This window comes from Prionailurus viverrinus, chromosome B3, assembly GCF_022837055.1.
Source record: "Prionailurus viverrinus isolate Anna chromosome B3, UM_Priviv_1.0, whole genome shotgun sequence".
In the NCBI taxonomy this organism is placed as follows: domain Eukaryota; kingdom Metazoa; phylum Chordata; class Mammalia; order Carnivora; family Felidae; genus Prionailurus; species Prionailurus viverrinus.
In genome coordinates, this window is record NC_062566.1 from 89,036,315 (window position 1) to 89,055,365 (window position 19,051).

Consider the following 19,051-nt stretch of genomic DNA (forward strand, 5'->3'; position numbering starts at 1 on the left):
TCAGTAGTCCATAGAATTAAACCAAATTTTTGTGTCCTGCTCTGAGAAGTTTATCTTATCCCATGATTTCATTCTCTACAGTTTTAACTTAAGTGGCATTTTATTTTGCAGTTGTAATTTTTTTTTTTACTGGAAATTATTTTGTTGTAATTACCTAGATAGAATAATGCAGTGTATTTACAAAATTAATTTGGAATGGCTACATGGGCTGGTGAGATAACTGTGGTTACATTTACTTACCAGATGTTTGAAATAGATATTTATCTTTTAGATCTAAAGTCCTTCCCTTATGTTCTAGGAATGTGAAATTTTGTGTTAGATACTCCTACAGTTGCAAGGTCCTGTGAATAATTTGGAACCCAGTTGGGAAGAAATGTTCACTTTATACTTTAACATTCAGAATTCACTATTCCCTATATTGTCTCATGGAATTATTCTCTTCAGATATTGAACTCTGTGAGAAGGGGAGTTCAGTATGCCCTCATATCTGGACTAAATTACCTTTAATGAATTTCATATTTCCACATTAAGTGTAATAGCTTTAAAGCAATTATTCTTAACCAGCTTGCATCTTGCCTTAAGAATAATGTCAAAGAAAGCCACTTCTACCCTATATGGAGCTTTCATCTTTAAGTGGGTTTGGGAGGAAAAACTCTTAAGAGCCACTCTTTTAGAGACTGAAGTATTTTCTTTCACCTGAATGTAATGCATGGCATAAATGTAAATTTTTTATTCTTTCTATTCTAAAGAAATTACTCTTTAAAGATGTTTAACATTGATTTCTCACTAGATCAATTAACAACTATGCCAACCCAACTAAGAATTGTACTCCTTTGTAAAATCTCTTCTTTATAATATCCATCACTGGCTTGGGGCGCCTGGGTGTCTCAGTCCGTTAAGCATCCGACTTCAGCTCAGGTTGTGATCTCGTGGTTCGTGGGTTCGAGCCCGGCGTCGGGCTCTGTGCTGGCAGCTCAGAGCCTGGAGCCTGCTTCGGATTCTGTGTCTCCCTCTCTCTCTTCCCCTCCCCTGCTCATGCTCTGTCTCCCTCTCAAAAATAAATAAACATTAAAAAAAATTATATCCATCACTGGCTTATTGATATTATGACACTTACTTGATTTAAAACAGTTCTATTACATTCTAATTTAACATTCTTCAGTTGCTTTTTTTAATAAAACATAGCCTGTAGGTCTTTATAATGTCAGAAAAGTGTGGGGCGCCTGGGTGGCTCAGTCGGTTAAATGTCTGACTTCGACTCAGGGTATGATTTCATAACTCCTGGGTTCAAGCCCTGCCTTGGGCTCTGTGCTGACAGCTCAGAGGCTGGAGCCTGCTCTTCAGATTCTGTGTCTCTGTTACCTCAATGCCCTTCCTTTGCTCGTGGTCTGTCTCTCTCTCTTTCTCAAAAATAAACATTAGAAAAGAAAAGTATAACAAAGAATAATACAAGAAGGGGCACCTGGGTGACTCAGTCAGTTAAGCATCTGACTTGGACACAGCTCAGGTCATGATCTCATGGTTTTGTGAGTTCAGCCCCCCCCCCCCCCCCCCCCCACTGCTGTCAAGCTCTGTGCTGACAACGCAGAGCCTGCTTGGGATTCTCTCTCTCTCTCCCTCTCTCTGCTCTCTCTGCCCTTTCCCCACTCATGCAGTCTCTGTCTCTCTCAAAATGAATAAATAAACTTAAAAAAAAAAAAAACTCCAAGAAGAAAGTGGCATTTGCTAATAAATGTTTCTAGTCTCTTATTTGTAATGTAGTTAAGTCTCTTTTTTTGGTATTATTATTTATAAGGGTAGATAGTATGTTAGATAATTAGGAATCATTTGCTTTAGTTTTGGAATGCACTTTCTTTGGATCACTTTTTTTTTTGACCCAACAAAAAATTTTATAGTACAAGTCGGAGAATCTTCCCTGCCTTTGGCAATCCTCTCATAAATAATTAAGAATTGCTGATATGTTAAAAAGGTTGGAAGTTCAAAAAGTGAACTAGGAATATCAATAAAAAATTCTTAGTTATAGTTTTTCTTACTTGCTCCTGCTTTATTATTGCAGTTTAGTGAGTTAATGGGAAATATAGAGAATGTTTTGTGTAAGAATGTTGAATAGCTTTAGATCTTAAATGATTATTGAAATTACTTTGTTTCATTGTAGGTCAGACATATTTCCAACATTTGGATCAAAACCTTGTCCTACAAGACTTTCTTCTGCAAAGAATAAAAATTCTGAGATAGCTGACCAAAGCCCCAGTGCAGGTATTTTATAACTTTTATAAATATGATTTATAGACACTATGATTTTTAAATTATATCAAAAATGATAAATACACTCAGATTTAGAATTTTTGAGCATACCAAGTAAAACTAATTGTCTTTTTAACTCCTTAAAGGGACTTTTTTTTTTTTCAAGAATAAATATTTTATTATTCTTAGAAGAAAAAGCATTTAAATAGTTGATACCCATTTAAGCCCATAGGTGTACCTATGCCTGGCTCTTCCACCCAGATATTTTGGTTTAATTGGTAAGAAATGTGATGCTGCTGTCAGAATTTTGAAAGCCCTCAGGGTATTTCTAATATGCAGCATAGTTTGGAAGCCACTATGCATCACAAAAGACAATTTGTTTTAAAAAACAACACTTAACTAGTCGTTAACTTCATTTGTATCTTGTTAAGAATTTTGTGAACTAACCTATAACAATCTAGTGTATAGCATCACTTTTCAGAAAATAGATTTAGTTGTTCGTAATCATTTGGAAAAATATTTGGATTTTTATCTATTTAGGATGGGAACTGCATGTGATTCTATGATTGGTAAAACTGTATTCAATTCTGAGTGAATTGTAACAAATTGGAATGTGATGTTTATTTTCATATGATCTCAGTGTAAAAGTCCTAATAACTTTAAGCTACTGTATCTTATGTTATAATTTTCTCCCTAAAAAGCTATATTTGTATTTAATTGTCTGCTAAGATTTTTAAATTTCTTGCTCCTAAATATGCCGTACTATCATCTACTCTTTTTAGTCTCTACTATCACTTTTGCTCATTTCTTACCTACTTAGCCTCCTAATATTTTTCTCTAGCTTCAGTCTCATTCTCTATAATCCATTCCCCACAATGCAAGTCTGAATATATTGCCCAGCCTAAATTTATTTAGGGCATTCTTCTATGATCTGTCCCCTCCCTACCTCTCTAGCCTCATATTTCACTTTCTTCTTTATAATCTTACACTCCAGTTTTATTAGATCACCTTCAGTACCATTTTTTCTCTTTTTGCAGTTGCATGTACTATTTCTTCTAAGTGAAATGTGGAATCCACACCACACCCCATTCAGCTGTGAAAACAGCTCAGTTGCTTTCTCTGGAAGCCTTCCCCATTCACAAACAAAATTGATTATTACCTCTTTTGTGATGTCATTACATTTTGCACTGACATGTTTATAGTTGTATTGCCATTGTTTTACTTTTTTGGACTCTGAGATTCTTAGATCCCCAGAAATTATTTACTTCTGATTCCCTACCAAGTACCTTCATAATCATGAATGCCTAATTCAACCATGCATGCCTAGTATCCTGTCTTCCACAAAGCTAGTGTTCCACAAAGTTAGTTAATCTAACTAGGTACAGGAAGACCAGGTAAATGTGCTTTGGGGTCTGAAAGACCCCAGCTGGAATCCCAGTTTGACTATATTCATGAGCTGAGCAAGTTATTTAACTGCTTTGAAACTCAGTTCTTTAATCTGGTAATGTAAACCTTGAGAAAGGGTAGTGAACATTTAAATGTATAAGATATATAAAGCACCTAATGGGGCGCCTGGGTGGCTCAGTCAGTTATGCATCTGACTCTTGGTTTTGGCTTAGGTCATGATCTCACAGTTTGTGAGTTTGAGCTTGACATTGAGCTCTGCACTGTCAGTGCTTGGGATTCTCTCTCCCTCTCGCTCAGCCCCTCCTGTGCTGTTTCTCTCTCTCTCTCTCTCTCAAAATAAATAAATAAACTTAAAAAAATAAAGCACCGAGTGCATAGAGGACACTTGGTATTTGTTGCCTTAAAGGAGAAGACACAAAGAAACATAACACATAAAATTGTTCTTTAATCCTTTTCTAAAGTTGATTATCATAGTAAATTATTCATAACTTTAAAAATATGTGTATAAGTTATTGGTGGGTTGTATCTTGTTTCTAAAAATGGAGCCCTCTTTTGGAAGAATATCTTTGGAGTTAGAAGAGATTTAGAAGGGGTGCCTGGGTGGCTCAGTCGGTCAACTCTTTTTTTTTTTTTATGTTTATTTTTGGGAGAGAGAGACAGAGAGCGAGTGGGGAAGGGGCAGGGAGAGAGGGAGACACAGAATCCAAAGTAGGCTCCAGGCTCTGAGCTGTCAGCACAGAGTCCCATGTGGAGCTTGAACTCACAAACTGTGAGATCATAACTTAAGCCGAAGTCGATCGCTTAACTGAACCACCCAGACACCCCAAGTGTCCGACTCTTGGTTTTGTCTCAGGTCATGATCTCACAGTTTGTGGGTTCAAGCTCCCATCAAGTTCTGTACTGGCAGCACAGATCCTGTTTGGGATTCTCTCTCTCCCTCTCTCTCCCTCTCTCTCTGCCTCTCCCCCTGCCTCTCCCCGCTCACATTCTCTCTCAAAATAAATAAATAAGCATTAAAAAATGTTTTTAATAAAAATAAATAAATAAACCTAGATTTAGAAAAACTAGATTTGAGTTTCCCTCTGACCTAGTAAATCATTTAAGTTAGTGGAATGAAAAAAATCTTAAAACAGTACCTACTTCTGTATGTAATATTCAGTGTTTCCCTAAAGAGTCTAATATTTAGTGTTTCTCAAACTAGCCTAGTCCTAGGAACCACCAGGGCTGCTTGTAAAGGATTTCTGGGACCGCACTTCACAACTAATGAATCAATCTTCAGAGTTAGAAATCTGTATTTTTAAACAAGTAACTTAAGTATTTCTATGATCATGTTTTCAGACCTCTACTGTTGAATTCACTGTGAGATATTCTTGCTTAAATTTAATATGTTCTCAAAATGTAAAGTTGCTAATGGTTTAGGATTTTATAAACTTGAGTTTACATTTTTTGTTTTTGTGGGATAGGGTTTTGTTTTCAGTAAGCAAATATTTACAAGTTTATTATTTAATTTGTGAAGTATAAAAATGATAGGCTCAGAATAAAGACTATGTGAAAACAAAACCAAAAATAATTATGTAAAAATTTTAAATTCGTTTTGTCTTTACATCATCATTTCCAATAAATATTTCCACACATAATCCACTACTACCTATTAGAGCACATTGTGCTAAATTTCCTGAATGATGTTATGGTAAACTTTTTTCCTATAGCATCAGATTAGTAGTTCCTATTATTAACAGAAAGCATTAGCCCCCAAAGCCAGTATCTTTATGAGGCTAACTTTTAAATTAACTATCAAAACTAAGAAGAATATAGGGGGCACCATGGCAGCTTAGTCGTTTGAGCATCTGACTCTTGACTTCAGTCAGGTCCTGATCCCAGGTTTGTAGGATCAAGCCCCCATATTCAGCTCTGCACTGAGCATGGACTCTGCTTAAGATTCTCTCTCTCTCTTTCTCTCTGCCCCTCCTCCACTTGTTCTCTCTCTCTCTCTCTCTCTGTTTCTCTCTCTGTCTCTCTTTGTGTATGTGTGTGTGTGTCCCTCCACTGCCTTCTCCCCTTCTTGCGCGCTGTCTCTCAAATAAAAAAATAAAAAACTGAGAAAGATATCCACGTTACTCCCAGAAGTTCTCAATCATTTAACACCAGATATTTTTTGACTCTGTATGAACTTAGTGCTTTTTACTCTCCAGTCTTCTGTAGCTCAGTTGCCACCAGACACCCCTTTCCCCACAATCCTGTTTTTATTAAAAAAAACCCACAACAATATTAGAAACATTATCTTTTGTTATTACTACTTAATGGTATTTATAGGAGCTATATATATTAAAATGGATGGTGACTCAAATGTATATTGGGTAGTATTTTCCATTTAGTACATATTTTGTAGTTTTAACGGCTTCAAAGTATTAGTATAAGGTAGTCAGTTTAAACATTCAAATGTAGATTAAAAGTTTTTTTTTTTTTTAATTTTTTTTTTTCAACGTTTATTTTTTTATTTATTTTTGGGACAGAGAGAGACAGAGCATGAACGGGGGAGGGGCAGAGAGAGAGGGAGACACAGAATCGGAAACAGGCTCCAGGCTCTGAGCCATCAGCCCAGAGCCTGACGCGGGGCTCGAACTCCCGGACCGCGAGATCATGACCTGGCTGAAGTCGGACACTCAACCGACTGCGCCACCCAGGCGCCCCAAAAGTTTTTGTATTTGTTAAAAGGAGGCCCATGTTAGGGTTTCGATTAGTTTTATTTTTAATTAGGAATATAACATTTAATTAGAAATATAAGAGTATGCTAGGCACTATGCTAAGCCTTTGACGTATATTTTCTTCACTTAACTCCTCACAACCATTCTGGAAGAGGTAATACTATTATCCCCATTTTACAAATGAGATGAAGTGTCTTGCCCAGGTTCTGTCAGTGGTCTAAGTGGAAGTGCTATGATTTAAAGCCAGGAAGCACGATTCCAGATTCTGAGCTTAGTCACTGTGTAGTGTGCTGCTTCACCAGCCAGACCAGTATAGACCCAGTACACAAGAGTAGGAGAAAAGAGAAATGGAAAATATCTCTCAGGATATAGTTTACAAATTCTAGATTAAAAAATTTTTCTTTACGAGGGAGGGAAGCAACCATAAGAGACTGTTAACTGTAGAGAATAAACTGAGGGTTGATGGAGGAAGGTGGGCAGGGATAGGCTTGTTGGCTGATGGATATAAAGGAAGGCACTTGTGATGAGTGCTGGGTGATGTATATAAATGATGAATCACTAAATTCTACACCTGAAATCAATTTTATCATATTTGTAACTAACTAGAATTAAAATAAAAAATAGAAATAATCTTTTTTCTTTTTGCTCTAAAGTTTTAAATGTCATTTAAACATTAAATATTTGTCATATTTTAAATATATGTGTATATATATTTGATTATCTCTTTCAAGCACTAAATTTTGTATTTGATTGTAATTTTTAACTATTTTTTTTAAATTTTTTTTAACGTTTATTTATTTTTGAGACAGAGAGAGACAGAGCATGAACAGGGGAGGGGCATAGAGAAAGGGAGACACAGAATCTGAAACAGGCTCCAGGCTGTGAGCTGTCAGCACAGAGCCCGACGCGGGGCTCAAACTCACGGACCGTGAGATCATGACCTGAGCTGAAGTTGGATGCTTAACTGACCAAGCCACCCAGGCGCCCCTGATTGTAATTTTTAAATGGTTGCAATTTTAACCTGTTTTATAAAATGTTTAGATATAGCTTATAATAAATGTTCTTAACTGCTAGTAAAAAGTATTACAAAATTTAAAATAAGATAAAAGCCTTTAAATTACTATAACGTTGTAATTTCTAATATTATGTTACTGACCTTTTTAAAAATCTAGAAGGCAAGATAGATTTAGAGGGGAGATATGTACCTGTCTGTACTATTACCTGAAACACAGGTAATATTTTTAATAAATATTTTTATGTATTTTATTTTATAGGGATTACAACATCCAATGTAAGCATAATTGGTCAACGTGTGAACTATGGGTTTGGATGTGGTGATTTTGAAGATGATAGATCCCATGACATTTCACCTAGTGTTTTCAAGATACAAAATAAGGAACACCCAAGACATACAAAAGGTTAGTAAATTTCACAAGTTAATTTTTAAGATGGAATGTCCTTAAATCCTAAATTAAATGTCTCAGAATTCTCCCTAAGCATGCCAATAAAGAAAAATTAACTGAGCTTTCTAAGTTTTGAGATTTTTCTTTCCCCTCTGCTGATGTGTTATTGATTAAATAATTTTGCCAAATAGAAGAACATACAGGTTCATGTATTGGTTGATGGACTGCCCTGAGAAGCCATGGCTGGGAAGCAACTACCCAAGAGGTTAACACTAGGGGATCTCTGCTGATCTCAACCCCCTCAGATTACACACACACACACACACACACACACACACACACATTTTTTACAAGACATTTTACCACTAAAATGGGGGACATAAATCATGTGAATAAATAAATCCCAGATGCCTACTTAGGTTGTAACCAGGGAATAAAACTATAGAAGCAGGAATATAGTTTCCTGTGGTCGAACCTGGAAAGGCTTCTTTCTCATCAGTAACCGTTGCTAAGAATTTACATTCTCTGTTGTTTTTCTTTAAACTTAGTATAGCAACTAGCTCCTCTGTGACAGCTGTCCATTTTTTTTTAGAGATCTATCATAGCTACATTTTAAATTTTTCCCTTAGGTAAAGAGAAAGTGATTTAAAAAAAATTTTTTTAATCTTTATTATTTATTTTTGAGAGAGAGAGAGAAAGAGATAGAGTATGAGCAGGGAAGGGGCAGAGAGAGAGGGAGACACAGAATCCAAAGCAGGCTCCAGGCTCCAAGCTGGTAGCACAGAGCCCGATATGGGGCGTGAACCCACAAACCATGAGATCATGACCTGAGCCAAAGTCAGACACTTAACCGACTGAGCCACCCAGGCACCCCAAGAGAAAGTGATTTTAAAAGGTATAAATATTTAAATAGAGTAATTAGAATTCATTGTAAATTTTTAATCTACTAGTAACTTTAAGGAGCTGTCTTTTTTTTACATGTAGCAGCTCTGATTGTAATAAGATCAACTTTTGTTATTTCTGTTCATCTGAAATCATATATATGTGTAGGCAGTCAGACATTGTAGGACATGTATACTTTTGTGGAAATAAATTGAGTAAAAGGAAGTTGGTTAGAAGCTTTATCTTTTTTTCTTTTTTTTTGCAAATTTTTAAATTTCATCCATGATGTACTTCAATATCTGTTCTTTGTGGATGGTTTCTTATCATTGTTTTTTCAAAAGAGAATGACAAGGGTTTTTTTTTCATATTTACTTACATATTTCATTTCTCATGTAAAGATAATCAGTACAAAAAATAATTTTCTTCCTAAAAGTAACTCATACCCTAACATATGATTTTTAAGTTTGTTTATTTTGAGAGGGCAGGGAGGAGTAGGGAGAGGAGCCCAAGCAGGTTTGAACTCACGAACCATGAGATCATGACCCGAGCTGAAATAAGAATCAGATGCTTAAATGACTGAGCTACCCAGGTGCCCCCCAACATGCATTTTTTTTTCTTTTTTAAAAATAGCTTTGAAATAATTGCTACACATGTTCATTTACTACTAGTGGCATCCTTTTTGTGCAGCAGAATCAAAAAATATTTGTATCTTTTGGGGCACCTGGGTGGCTCAATCAGTTAAGAGTCTGCCTTTGGCTCAGGTCATGACCTCACGGTTTGTGGGTTTGAGCCCTGTGTCAGGCTGTGTGCTGACAGCTCAGAGCCTGGAGCCTGCTTCTGATTCTGTGTGTGTGTGTGTCTCTCTCTCTCTGCCCCTTCCTTGCTTGTGCTCTCTGTCTCAAAAATAAATAAATAAACTTTAAAACAATTTTAAAAATATATCTATCTTTTGACCAGCAGTTATTTCTATGTCAGAAATTACTTTGCACTCACACTGCCAACTCTAAACCAAACACCTGCTACATCTGTTCATTTAACAAGAGTAAACATGTTCAAAAACCAAACCGACCTTCCTTTCCAGACCTGCTCTTCTTCCTTTGTTATCGTTTTTATTAGTAGCATTACCATTTTCCCAGTTATGGGGACTTGTAACTTGAGAGTCATCTTTGTCTTCTTCTCCTTACCCTCCAGGTTCAGGCAATGACTGCCAGTTCTTCTGTTTAATCTCAGCCTTTGTTACCTCTTCTCTGGATAATTACAGTAGCCTTGTGATAAGACATCTTGCATTTTATTTTATCCCTTTTTACTCCAGGCTGCATACTCTTCCCAAATTATCTTTTTGAAGTATTGTTACCATCTCTTCCATACTCAAAACCTTGAGTGGTTACCTATTTCCCACAGAATAAATTTCCTGCTCTGTAGCATAATTTGGAAGACCCTTAACAATCTTGTCTCACCTTAACTTTCTTGCATTATCTTACTCCTCTTTTCATTCCCCATGCCCTGGCATTCTTAATACTAGAAGTTTTCTTTTCTTTTCTTTTTTAATTTTTTTTTATGTTTATTTATTTTTGAGAGAGACAGACAGAGAACAAGTAGGGAAGGGGCAGAGAGAGAGACACAGAATCTGAAGCAGGCTCCAGGCTCCAAGCTGACAGCACAGAGACTGACGCAGAGCTTGAGCTCACAAACTGCGAGATCATGACCTGAACCGAACTGGATCTTGGTTGCTTAACCGACTGAGCCACCCAGGCGCCCCTAGAAGTTTTCTTAGTTTGCATGTATGTTGGCGTAGATGTCCGTTTCCAATCTTGATGTGTTCGAATCATGTCTGCTTTTTGAATACTAGCTTAAAATCCATTTATTTAGAAAGCTTTCTTCACTTTACTGGGCTGTAGTAGTATAAGTCATTTAAAAGGAAATACACTGTCATCTTTATATTCCTGTTAGGCTTTGTATGTAATGGTGTTCAGTGTCACATGTTAAATGGAGTGATGATGAGCCAACCCAAACTAATAGTGTAGCCTTGGGCACAGTCACTCAAACATTGCATCCTCAGTCAGGTTAAAGTAAATATTGAGTGCAGAGCTGGAGGGAATAAAAAAACTTCCAAAAGAAATATTGGCAATGAGTGGCATATGTGAATGGATTCCTTTTGCAGGAAACCTCAGATGGTTTTAGGGTTAGCTTTCAGAACCCCTTCTTCCCATTCCACTCCTTTGCTGGTTGTTCCTTTGAACCTGTCCATCTTCTGGCATAACATAGAGCCCCTATTAATGACTTGAGAAAGTGATTAATGATGGATGCTTAGAGTGTTAGCAAACTGGATTTTATGAATTAATATTTTCTCTTTCTCTATTTGGATGAATGAGAGAGAAATGACAGAAAGGTTATATAAGGATTGTTTATATGTCAAGAATCTTTTAATTTTATCTTTCCCTTATATTTTAGAATTGAGACTCACTAAGCAACATTTCTTTCAGCGTTTCTTTGTTTATAAGAAAATATAGTATAAAAAGTAAAAAGTAACATTAAAAATGACTAGTTATATCAGCTTTTTTGATAAATGAAGTTAAACTACTTAAAGATAACATGTTCTTTATATCTTTCTTCATGAGATCTGTCTAATTATTCGGTCATCTTTTTTTTTTTTTAATTTTTTTTTTTCAACGTTTATTTATTTTTGGGACAGACAGAGACAGAGCATGAACAGGGGAGGGGCAGAGAGAGAGGGAGACACAGAATCAGAAACAGGCTCCAGGCTCCGAGCCGTCAGCCCAGAGCCCGACGCGGGGCTCGAACTCACGGACCGCGAGATCGTGACCTGGCTGAAGTCCGACGCTTAACCGACTGCGCCACCCAGGCACCCCTTTTTCGGTCATCTTTTGACAGATTTTGGTTTTGGACTATTACTGAGCAAATTGTTCCATTTACTGAGATATGCTTCCCTTTGTCACTACACAATTTTTGAGGCTACCTGATGTTTCTAATAGTTGACCCTAAATTAATCATGTTGTGCTTTTCATTTTTTCCGCCTTGTAACATTCATCTAACATATATTTACTGAATACCCACTATATGCCATACTAATAGGCTCTGGAAAAGATTGATAATCAAAATTAGATAGAGGTCCTATCTCCATAGAGCCTACAGTCTAGTAGTAAAGAGAATAATTACATAATCACAAACTGGAGTGAAAGGTAACCTAGAAAATTACAGAATGCTGTGAGATTGTCTTAGTCTGTTTTCAGGAGTTAGAGCTTTCCCCCGTGATTACCCCTTTGTTGCTCAATTATCATGCTATAATTATTTTCTTGTACATCTTTCCCATTCTTAACCCTGGAACATGTAAACTCCTTAAGGAAGGAAGGTTTCTTTTCTCTCTACTGCCTAGTGCATGCTAGGTATTCTAGTTTTAAATATTTATTGGACTAATAAACAGGTGAATAAATAAATTGTAAAATCTGTGTATGAAATTAATTTTGTTTTAAAAGACCATGTTACAATATTCTAAAAATATAAGGAGAATTTTAAAATATGGGTTTTTTGTTTGTTTTTTTAGCATTTACAGGGTCATCATCAAATTTACAGCAAATTCCCAGTTTTGACTTCACATCCACAAATACCTTACCAGAAGACTCTGTAGTAGTTGTTGGAAAAGGTATTTCAAAGTTCCTTAGCTTGTTAATTGTATGTGTTCTTCATACATAAGCCAAGGGTATCATTAAAGAATAGAGAGGAGTGTGATTCAAGTGTGGATTAAAACTTTCTTTTTAAAAAATTATTAAATTGAAAGAATTAGAAGTAGGTTTTATGTTTCTGTCTAACAACTATAATAATTCATGTCGGCAGTTTTCAGAGAGATGTATTAAGTGACAGTTTAGGTGCTTCTAAGTAGGTACTGCAGTTTAGGTACTTCTAAGACACTTTTGGGATAGCTAAGATAGTTTTATCATAGTTTAAATTCAAATGACAGTCCTTATTTATCAGCTTAGTAATTAATGTAATTTTATTATTTTCCATACAGAGTCTAGACAAACCAGAATTGACACCTGGTATGTATATTTAGGGGGATTAAGGGAGCTTTGAACAACATATTTGCAAGTATTTTTTTAAGCTCTTTTTTTTGGCAGACAGTCTCTTCTCTGCTGTCCTGCCTGCTGCTCCCTTGCAGTGTATTCAATAAACTTCTAACTCCTTTAAAAAAAAAAACTGATTTTTTTAGCTTTATTAAGGTATAATTAACTGAATTATAAAGTGTTTAAAGTGAGAAAAGGATTCCCCCATCAAGTTAACATACCTCAACTAGTTTCTTTTTTGATCAGAAAGCTAGCATGTGAGGATAGACATTGAGAGTGCACATCTTATTATTGGTAAATATGGTGAAATAGAATGAAATGCTTGGAAAGCTTTCCTAATTGTTTGCTTGATAGAATCTCATTAAGTTAATTTAAGGCTCTCCACCTACCCTTGCACACTTAGTTTCTGTTATTCTTCTATTTGCCTTGTGCCCAACCAAAGTTATTCACTCCACATTCGTGGAGTATACTTGTTCAGCTCTGCTTATAACATTCCCATCTCATAGGATGTCCTCACCTCCTTCTTCACTTATCTGTCCATCTCCATTGTATCTTCCAATCCCATTTTTTATATATATTTATAGATATAGATATAGATATAGATACAGATATAGATATAGATATAGATACATGTATTTTATATATATATATATAGTTTTTAAGTTTTATTTATTTAAATAATCTCTACACCCAACGTGGGGCTCAAACTCACAACCCTGACCAAGATCAATAGTTGGATGCTCTTCTGATGGAGCCAGCCAGGCTCCCATATATTTATGATTATTTAACATATTTTTCCTACTAACTATATTGTTTACTTCATAAAGAGCCTTGTCTTAAACTTTGTTATTAGAGTGACATCACATAAATACTTAATGGCAGTTGGATGGTTGGTTAATTTCAGGTGTATTTGGAAGTCCACATTCAGCACCAGCAGCCTGCAACCAATCAGTGATATCTTCTGTGGAAAATGGAGATACATTTTCAGTTAAACAAAGCATTGAACCACCATCGGGGATTTATGGAAGAGCAGTCCAGCAAAGTATTCCATCATATGTTGATGTTGAGAATGAAAAGGATGTAAGGTTATTTGCAGATTATTAGGATAAATTTAAGCCTATATTATATCATTGTTTTGTGTTCATCAGATTTGGGGTGGTGAAAGTGTTTGGATTGAAATTTTAAAAATCTCAGTATAATAGAAATTTCTGATCCTTAATCATATGTTTATTTATTTATTTATTTTAAGTTTGTGTATTTATTTTGACAGGGCACCTGGGTGGCTCAGTCAGTTAATAAGTATCTGACATTGGCTCAGGGCATGATGTCTCCGTTTGTGGGTTCTAGTCCTGCATTGGGCTCTCTGCTGTCAGCACAGAGGCTGCTTTGGATCCTCTATTTCCCTCTGTCTCTTTGCTCGCGCATGTGCTCTGTCTTTCAAAAATAAATAAACATTTTTTAAAAGTTTACTTATTTTAAGAGAGAGAGAGTGTGTGAGCAGGGCAGGGGCAGAGAGAGAGGGAGGAGCAATCTCTGACTCAGGATTCGATCTCACAAAATGTGAAATCATAACCTGAGTCAAAATCAAGAGTCAGACACTCAACTAACTCAGCCACCCAGACGTCCCGTGATCCTTAATCATTTAATTGATGGATTATTCTTTCCTAACAAATATATTCTCATTCTGTATACTTGACGTATATATTATATATAGTACATTATATATATGTATGTATATATATAATGTACTTTATATATGTAATATTTAACAATTTTCTAGGACGCTTAATGAGTAACAGACTGGTATCCTCAGGCACAGATTTAGTTATGACATTAGCACTATGTAATTCTGTTCAATTTTAGAATTCCTGAAATAAGGACTAAAAAATGTATATTTTATTTTTTACATATAGACCTTTAATGTCCACATACAGTTGTCTGAGATGAAGATAGTTATTTTAAATGTCAAACTCCCTGAATACTTTCAAATATTTCAACTTTTTCATTCAGATTAAAGTTTCTATTTCAAAATCTACTTATGACAAGATGAGACAAAAGAGAAAAGAGGAAAAAGAACTTTTTGACATTAAAGATTGTGAAAAGAAGGAACAGAATTCCTGGGAGCGAATGAAACAAACAGGAACTGAGAAAATGACATCTGAACGTAAGTGGAATTTAACTTTTGGTGTGTTTTTTAACTGATAATATTCTAAAGCTAGTGTACCTGTGGTTTAATTGAGGGCCAATAATGGAATATGTTGAACTATAACACTGAAATTTGCAAGACCCAGTAGCTTCTATTATAATAAATATTAATTCCTTCTCATCAAAAGGAAGTTGATTGTTTTTCTCCCTTCTAGACTTAAATATTTTTGGAGATGAGGTAGGAATATCAAAAAATGAGAGTTCCTCTTTAGAAAATATTTCTTTCAGCCCTCCATTGAAAGAAGGGACCTGTTTAAAAAGGTCACCATCTTTAGCATTTTCAGATTCAGGTAAGAAGCTTGTTTAAATGTGAAGAATAACATCACAAATGCTGGTTAAGATGAAGAGACCACATATGGTTCAGTGCATTTGTGATGAAAAGAGCATTAAACTAGTAGGAGTCAGTAGACAGACCTGGTTTCATGAATATTAGGTCTGCCCTTTAAATAACTTTGTGACCTGGAAATAAGCCTCAATTTTCTGCTGCTAGAAATATCCAAAATATCTCAAAGGTCAATATTAACTCAAAGATCTCCTCCATGCTCCCTTGTAAATATTACTGTTTCACTAAGTAGTGGTATCTTATTTTATATTAAGGGTTAAATGAGGTTATGAAATTGGTTTATATTAGATCATGATTTTAATTTTTTAAATTTTTTTTAATGTTTATTTATTTTTGAAGGAGAGAGAGAGACAGAGCGTGAGTGGAGGGGGAGGAGCAGAAAGAGAGGGAGACACAGAATCCAAAGCAAACTCCAGGCTCTGAGCTGTCAGCACAGAGCCCGATGTTGGGCTCGAACTCACAAACCATGGGATCATGACCTAAGCTGAAGTTGGACGCTCAACTGACTGAGCCACTTAGCCGCCCCTAGATCATGATTTTAAAAAATCATTATGAGGGGGCGGCTGTGTAGCTCAGTCGGTTAAGCATCTGACTTCAGCTCGGGTCATGATCTCGCAGTTCATGAATTTGAGTCCCATGTCTGGCTCTGGTGCTGATAGCTCAGAGCCTGGAGCCTTCTTCAGATTCTGTGTCTCCCTCTCTCTGCCCCTTTCCTGCTCAGGTTCTGTCTCTCCCTCCCTCTCTCTCAAAAATAAAATAAACATTAAAAAAATTTTTTAAAGATCATTGTTGGGGCACTTGGCTGGCTCAGTCAGTGGAGCATATATGACTCTTTTTTTTTTTTTTCAACGTTTTTTTAAAGTTATTTTTGGGACAGAGAGAAACAGAGCATGAACTGGGGAGGGGCAGAGAGAGAGGGAGACACAGCATCGGAAACAGGCTCCAGGCTCCGAGCCATCAGCCCAGAGCCTGACGCAGGGCTCGAACTCACGGACCGCGAGATCGTGACCTGGCTGAAGTTGGACGCTTAACCGACTGCGCCACCCAGGCACCCCTATATGACTCTTGATCTCAGGGTTGTGAGTTCGAACCCCATGTTTGGTGTAGAGATGACTTAAAAATAAAATCTTTTTTAAAACGTTAAAAATAGAGGCACCTGAGTAGCTCAGTCAGCTAAGCCTCCAACTCTTGATTTCAACTCAGGTCATGATCCTCATGGTTGTGGGATCAAGCCTCATGTTGGGCTTTGCGCTGGGTGTGAAGCCTGCTTAAGATTTTCTCTCTCTCTCTCTCTCTCTCTCTCTCTCAAAATAAAATAAAATAAAATAGTAAAGTAAAATAAAGCAAAATAAAAATAAATTTAAAAGTCATTATATTTATCCTTTATTCAGTCTACCATTCAGTACTTACTGGGTTCTATATCTGGCCAGAGTAGTTTCCATGTTTCCTGTGTGTTTTTAAAAATATTAAATAGGTCTTAGGTATGGTAGTCATCAGAAATTGAAAATGAAAAAACTTATGAACTATCATAAACATTAAGGTTATTGCTTATTATTTTTATTTATTATTGTTTAATGTTACTGAAGAATAAACCGTTAAAACTGTCTTAAACATTTTAAAATTTATGTTGGGTCTGAAGTCTAGGTATCAATAAAAAAACAAAAAGTACAGAAAAAATAAATATATAAATGTGATATTGGGCAACATACTTAACATCTCTCAAAATCTCTCACAAGAAAAGAGATTTGAACTTGGGGCACCTGTGTGGCTTGGTAAGTTAAGCATCCGACTTCGTCTCATGTCTTGATCTCACGGTTTGTGGGTCTGTTGTCAGCACAGAGCCTGCTTCGGATCCTCTGTCTCCCTCTCTCTCTGCCCCTCCCTCACTTGAGCGCTCTCTCTCTCTCTCTCTCCCTCTGTCTCCCTTTCTCAAAAATAAACATTAAAAAAAAAAAAGATTTGAACTGGATGAATGTCTGATTCTTCCCAGTTTGGATTTCTTTTATAATGCAAGTTTAGAAAACTTTTAAAAATTCTTTGTTCTCAAAACTAATAATTGTTGAAAGTATGACTGATGACATGTTGGCTTGTAAAATTAGTGGTTTTAAACACGTCCCTAAGAACCAGTTAAATGTAGGCATTTGTGAAGTTGAAGCCCATTTGCTAGCATTCTCAAATAATTTCACTATTATTAATGTCATAAAATCTAGGGGGAGAAAAATCCACAAAACTTCTTACCTAAGTTCTGAACAATGCTGGCTGCTACCGTTAACAGTAGGAAAAGAAGTACAGATAGTAGTAAATAGTACACATTGATGAGGGGTGCATGGATGGCTTAGTCAGTTAAGCATCTGACTTCGGCTCAGGTCATGATCTCACAGCTCAGCTCTCTGCTGACAGCTCAGAGCCTGGAGCTTGCTTCAGATTCTGTAGCGCTCTCTCTCTCTCTCTCTCTGCCCCTTCACCGCTCATGCTGTCTCTCTCTCTTTCTCCTTCTCTCTCTCAAAAATAAATAAAAACATTTAAAAAAATAGTACACATTGATGAATACATTTATGATAGTTATTTTCTAGTGCCTAATATTACCTTTTTAAAAATATCTCTTAACAGTAAAAAATAACTAGTAAATCTTTACCCATTTACAATAGCTGGTACACATTTTATTTGATCTTTTCCTTTCTAACACCCTCACTGCAGGTATCTTGCATTGTTCAGTGCCCCCTGGGCCATTACCCTGACACTCAAAGACAATGATTTGTTTCCCCAACATCTAGAGCAATGCCCTACATCTGGAAAATGATTGGTAAATGTTTGATTATGGAAGAAATAGTGTTCTTATTACCACACATGGTCTTAGGATTTGTAACAGACCATTAATTCTATACTAGTAGCAAAAAATTAGTATTTTTGGATTTCATCTCGAACTCTATATACAGATGCGATGAAGCTTCATTTTTAGTTGTCAGGTGTATGGTAAAACAGGTATACATCCACATGTTTTTATAAAATGGGATCATAATGCTTCTTATTGACTTTTTGCTCTTAAAACTATACTTTATTATGTGACTGAAAAACCATTTATATATTTATATTTGATATAATTTAATAATTTTGTAGATAAACAATGAAGTTTTAAATACCTCTGGTATCTAGGTATTACAATTTTATTGAAGACTAAACTGGGGTGCCTGGGTGATTCATTGGTTAAGCGTCCAACTTCAGCTCAGGAATGATCTCACAGTTCGTGGGTTTGAACCCTGTGTCGGGCTCCATGCTTTCAGCTCAGAGCCTGGACCTGCTCTGGATTCTGTGTCTCCCTCTCTGTCTCTGCCCCTCCCCTGCTCATGCTCTGTCTCTCTCTCAAAAATAAAAAAACATTAAAACATTAAAAAAAAATTATTGAAGACTAAACTAATAATACTAGTTTCCATAAGAAATATTCATAGAAGCTATGGTATACACACACACACACACACACACACACACACACACGTACACACACACACACACAATGGAATATTACACATCAAAAAGAATGAACTCTTGCCATTTGCAGGGATGTGGGTGGAGCTAGAATGTATTATGCTAAGCAAAATAGGTCAATCAGAGAAAGACAAATATATGACTTCATTCATACGTGGAATTTAAGAAACAAAACAGATGAATATCAGGAAGGGGAAAACAAAGAAAGAAGGAAGCAAACCATAAGAGATTCCTAACTATACAGAAAAAACTGAGGGTTGATTAAGGGAAGTAGGCAGGAGATGGGCTAAATGGGTGATG

General features: G+C 36.1%; 1 protein-coding gene across 1 annotated transcript in view; it reads left to right on the forward strand.

Annotated features, from left to right (window-relative positions):
* Window positions 1-19,051, forward strand: part of TOGARAM1 (TOG array regulator of axonemal microtubules 1) — a 76,639-nt gene that overhangs the window by 27,419 nt on the left and 30,169 nt on the right. The window contains exons 7-11 of the mRNA XM_047862057.1: window positions 2,156-2,256; window positions 7,631-7,774; window positions 12,204-12,302; window positions 13,625-13,800; window positions 14,731-14,884. Coding sequence (XP_047718013.1) covers window positions 2,156-2,256; window positions 7,631-7,774; window positions 12,204-12,302; window positions 13,625-13,800; window positions 14,731-14,884 — 674 coding nt within the window. The remainder of the gene's footprint in view (window positions 1-2,155; window positions 2,257-7,630; window positions 7,775-12,203; window positions 12,303-13,624; window positions 13,801-14,730; window positions 14,885-19,051) is intronic.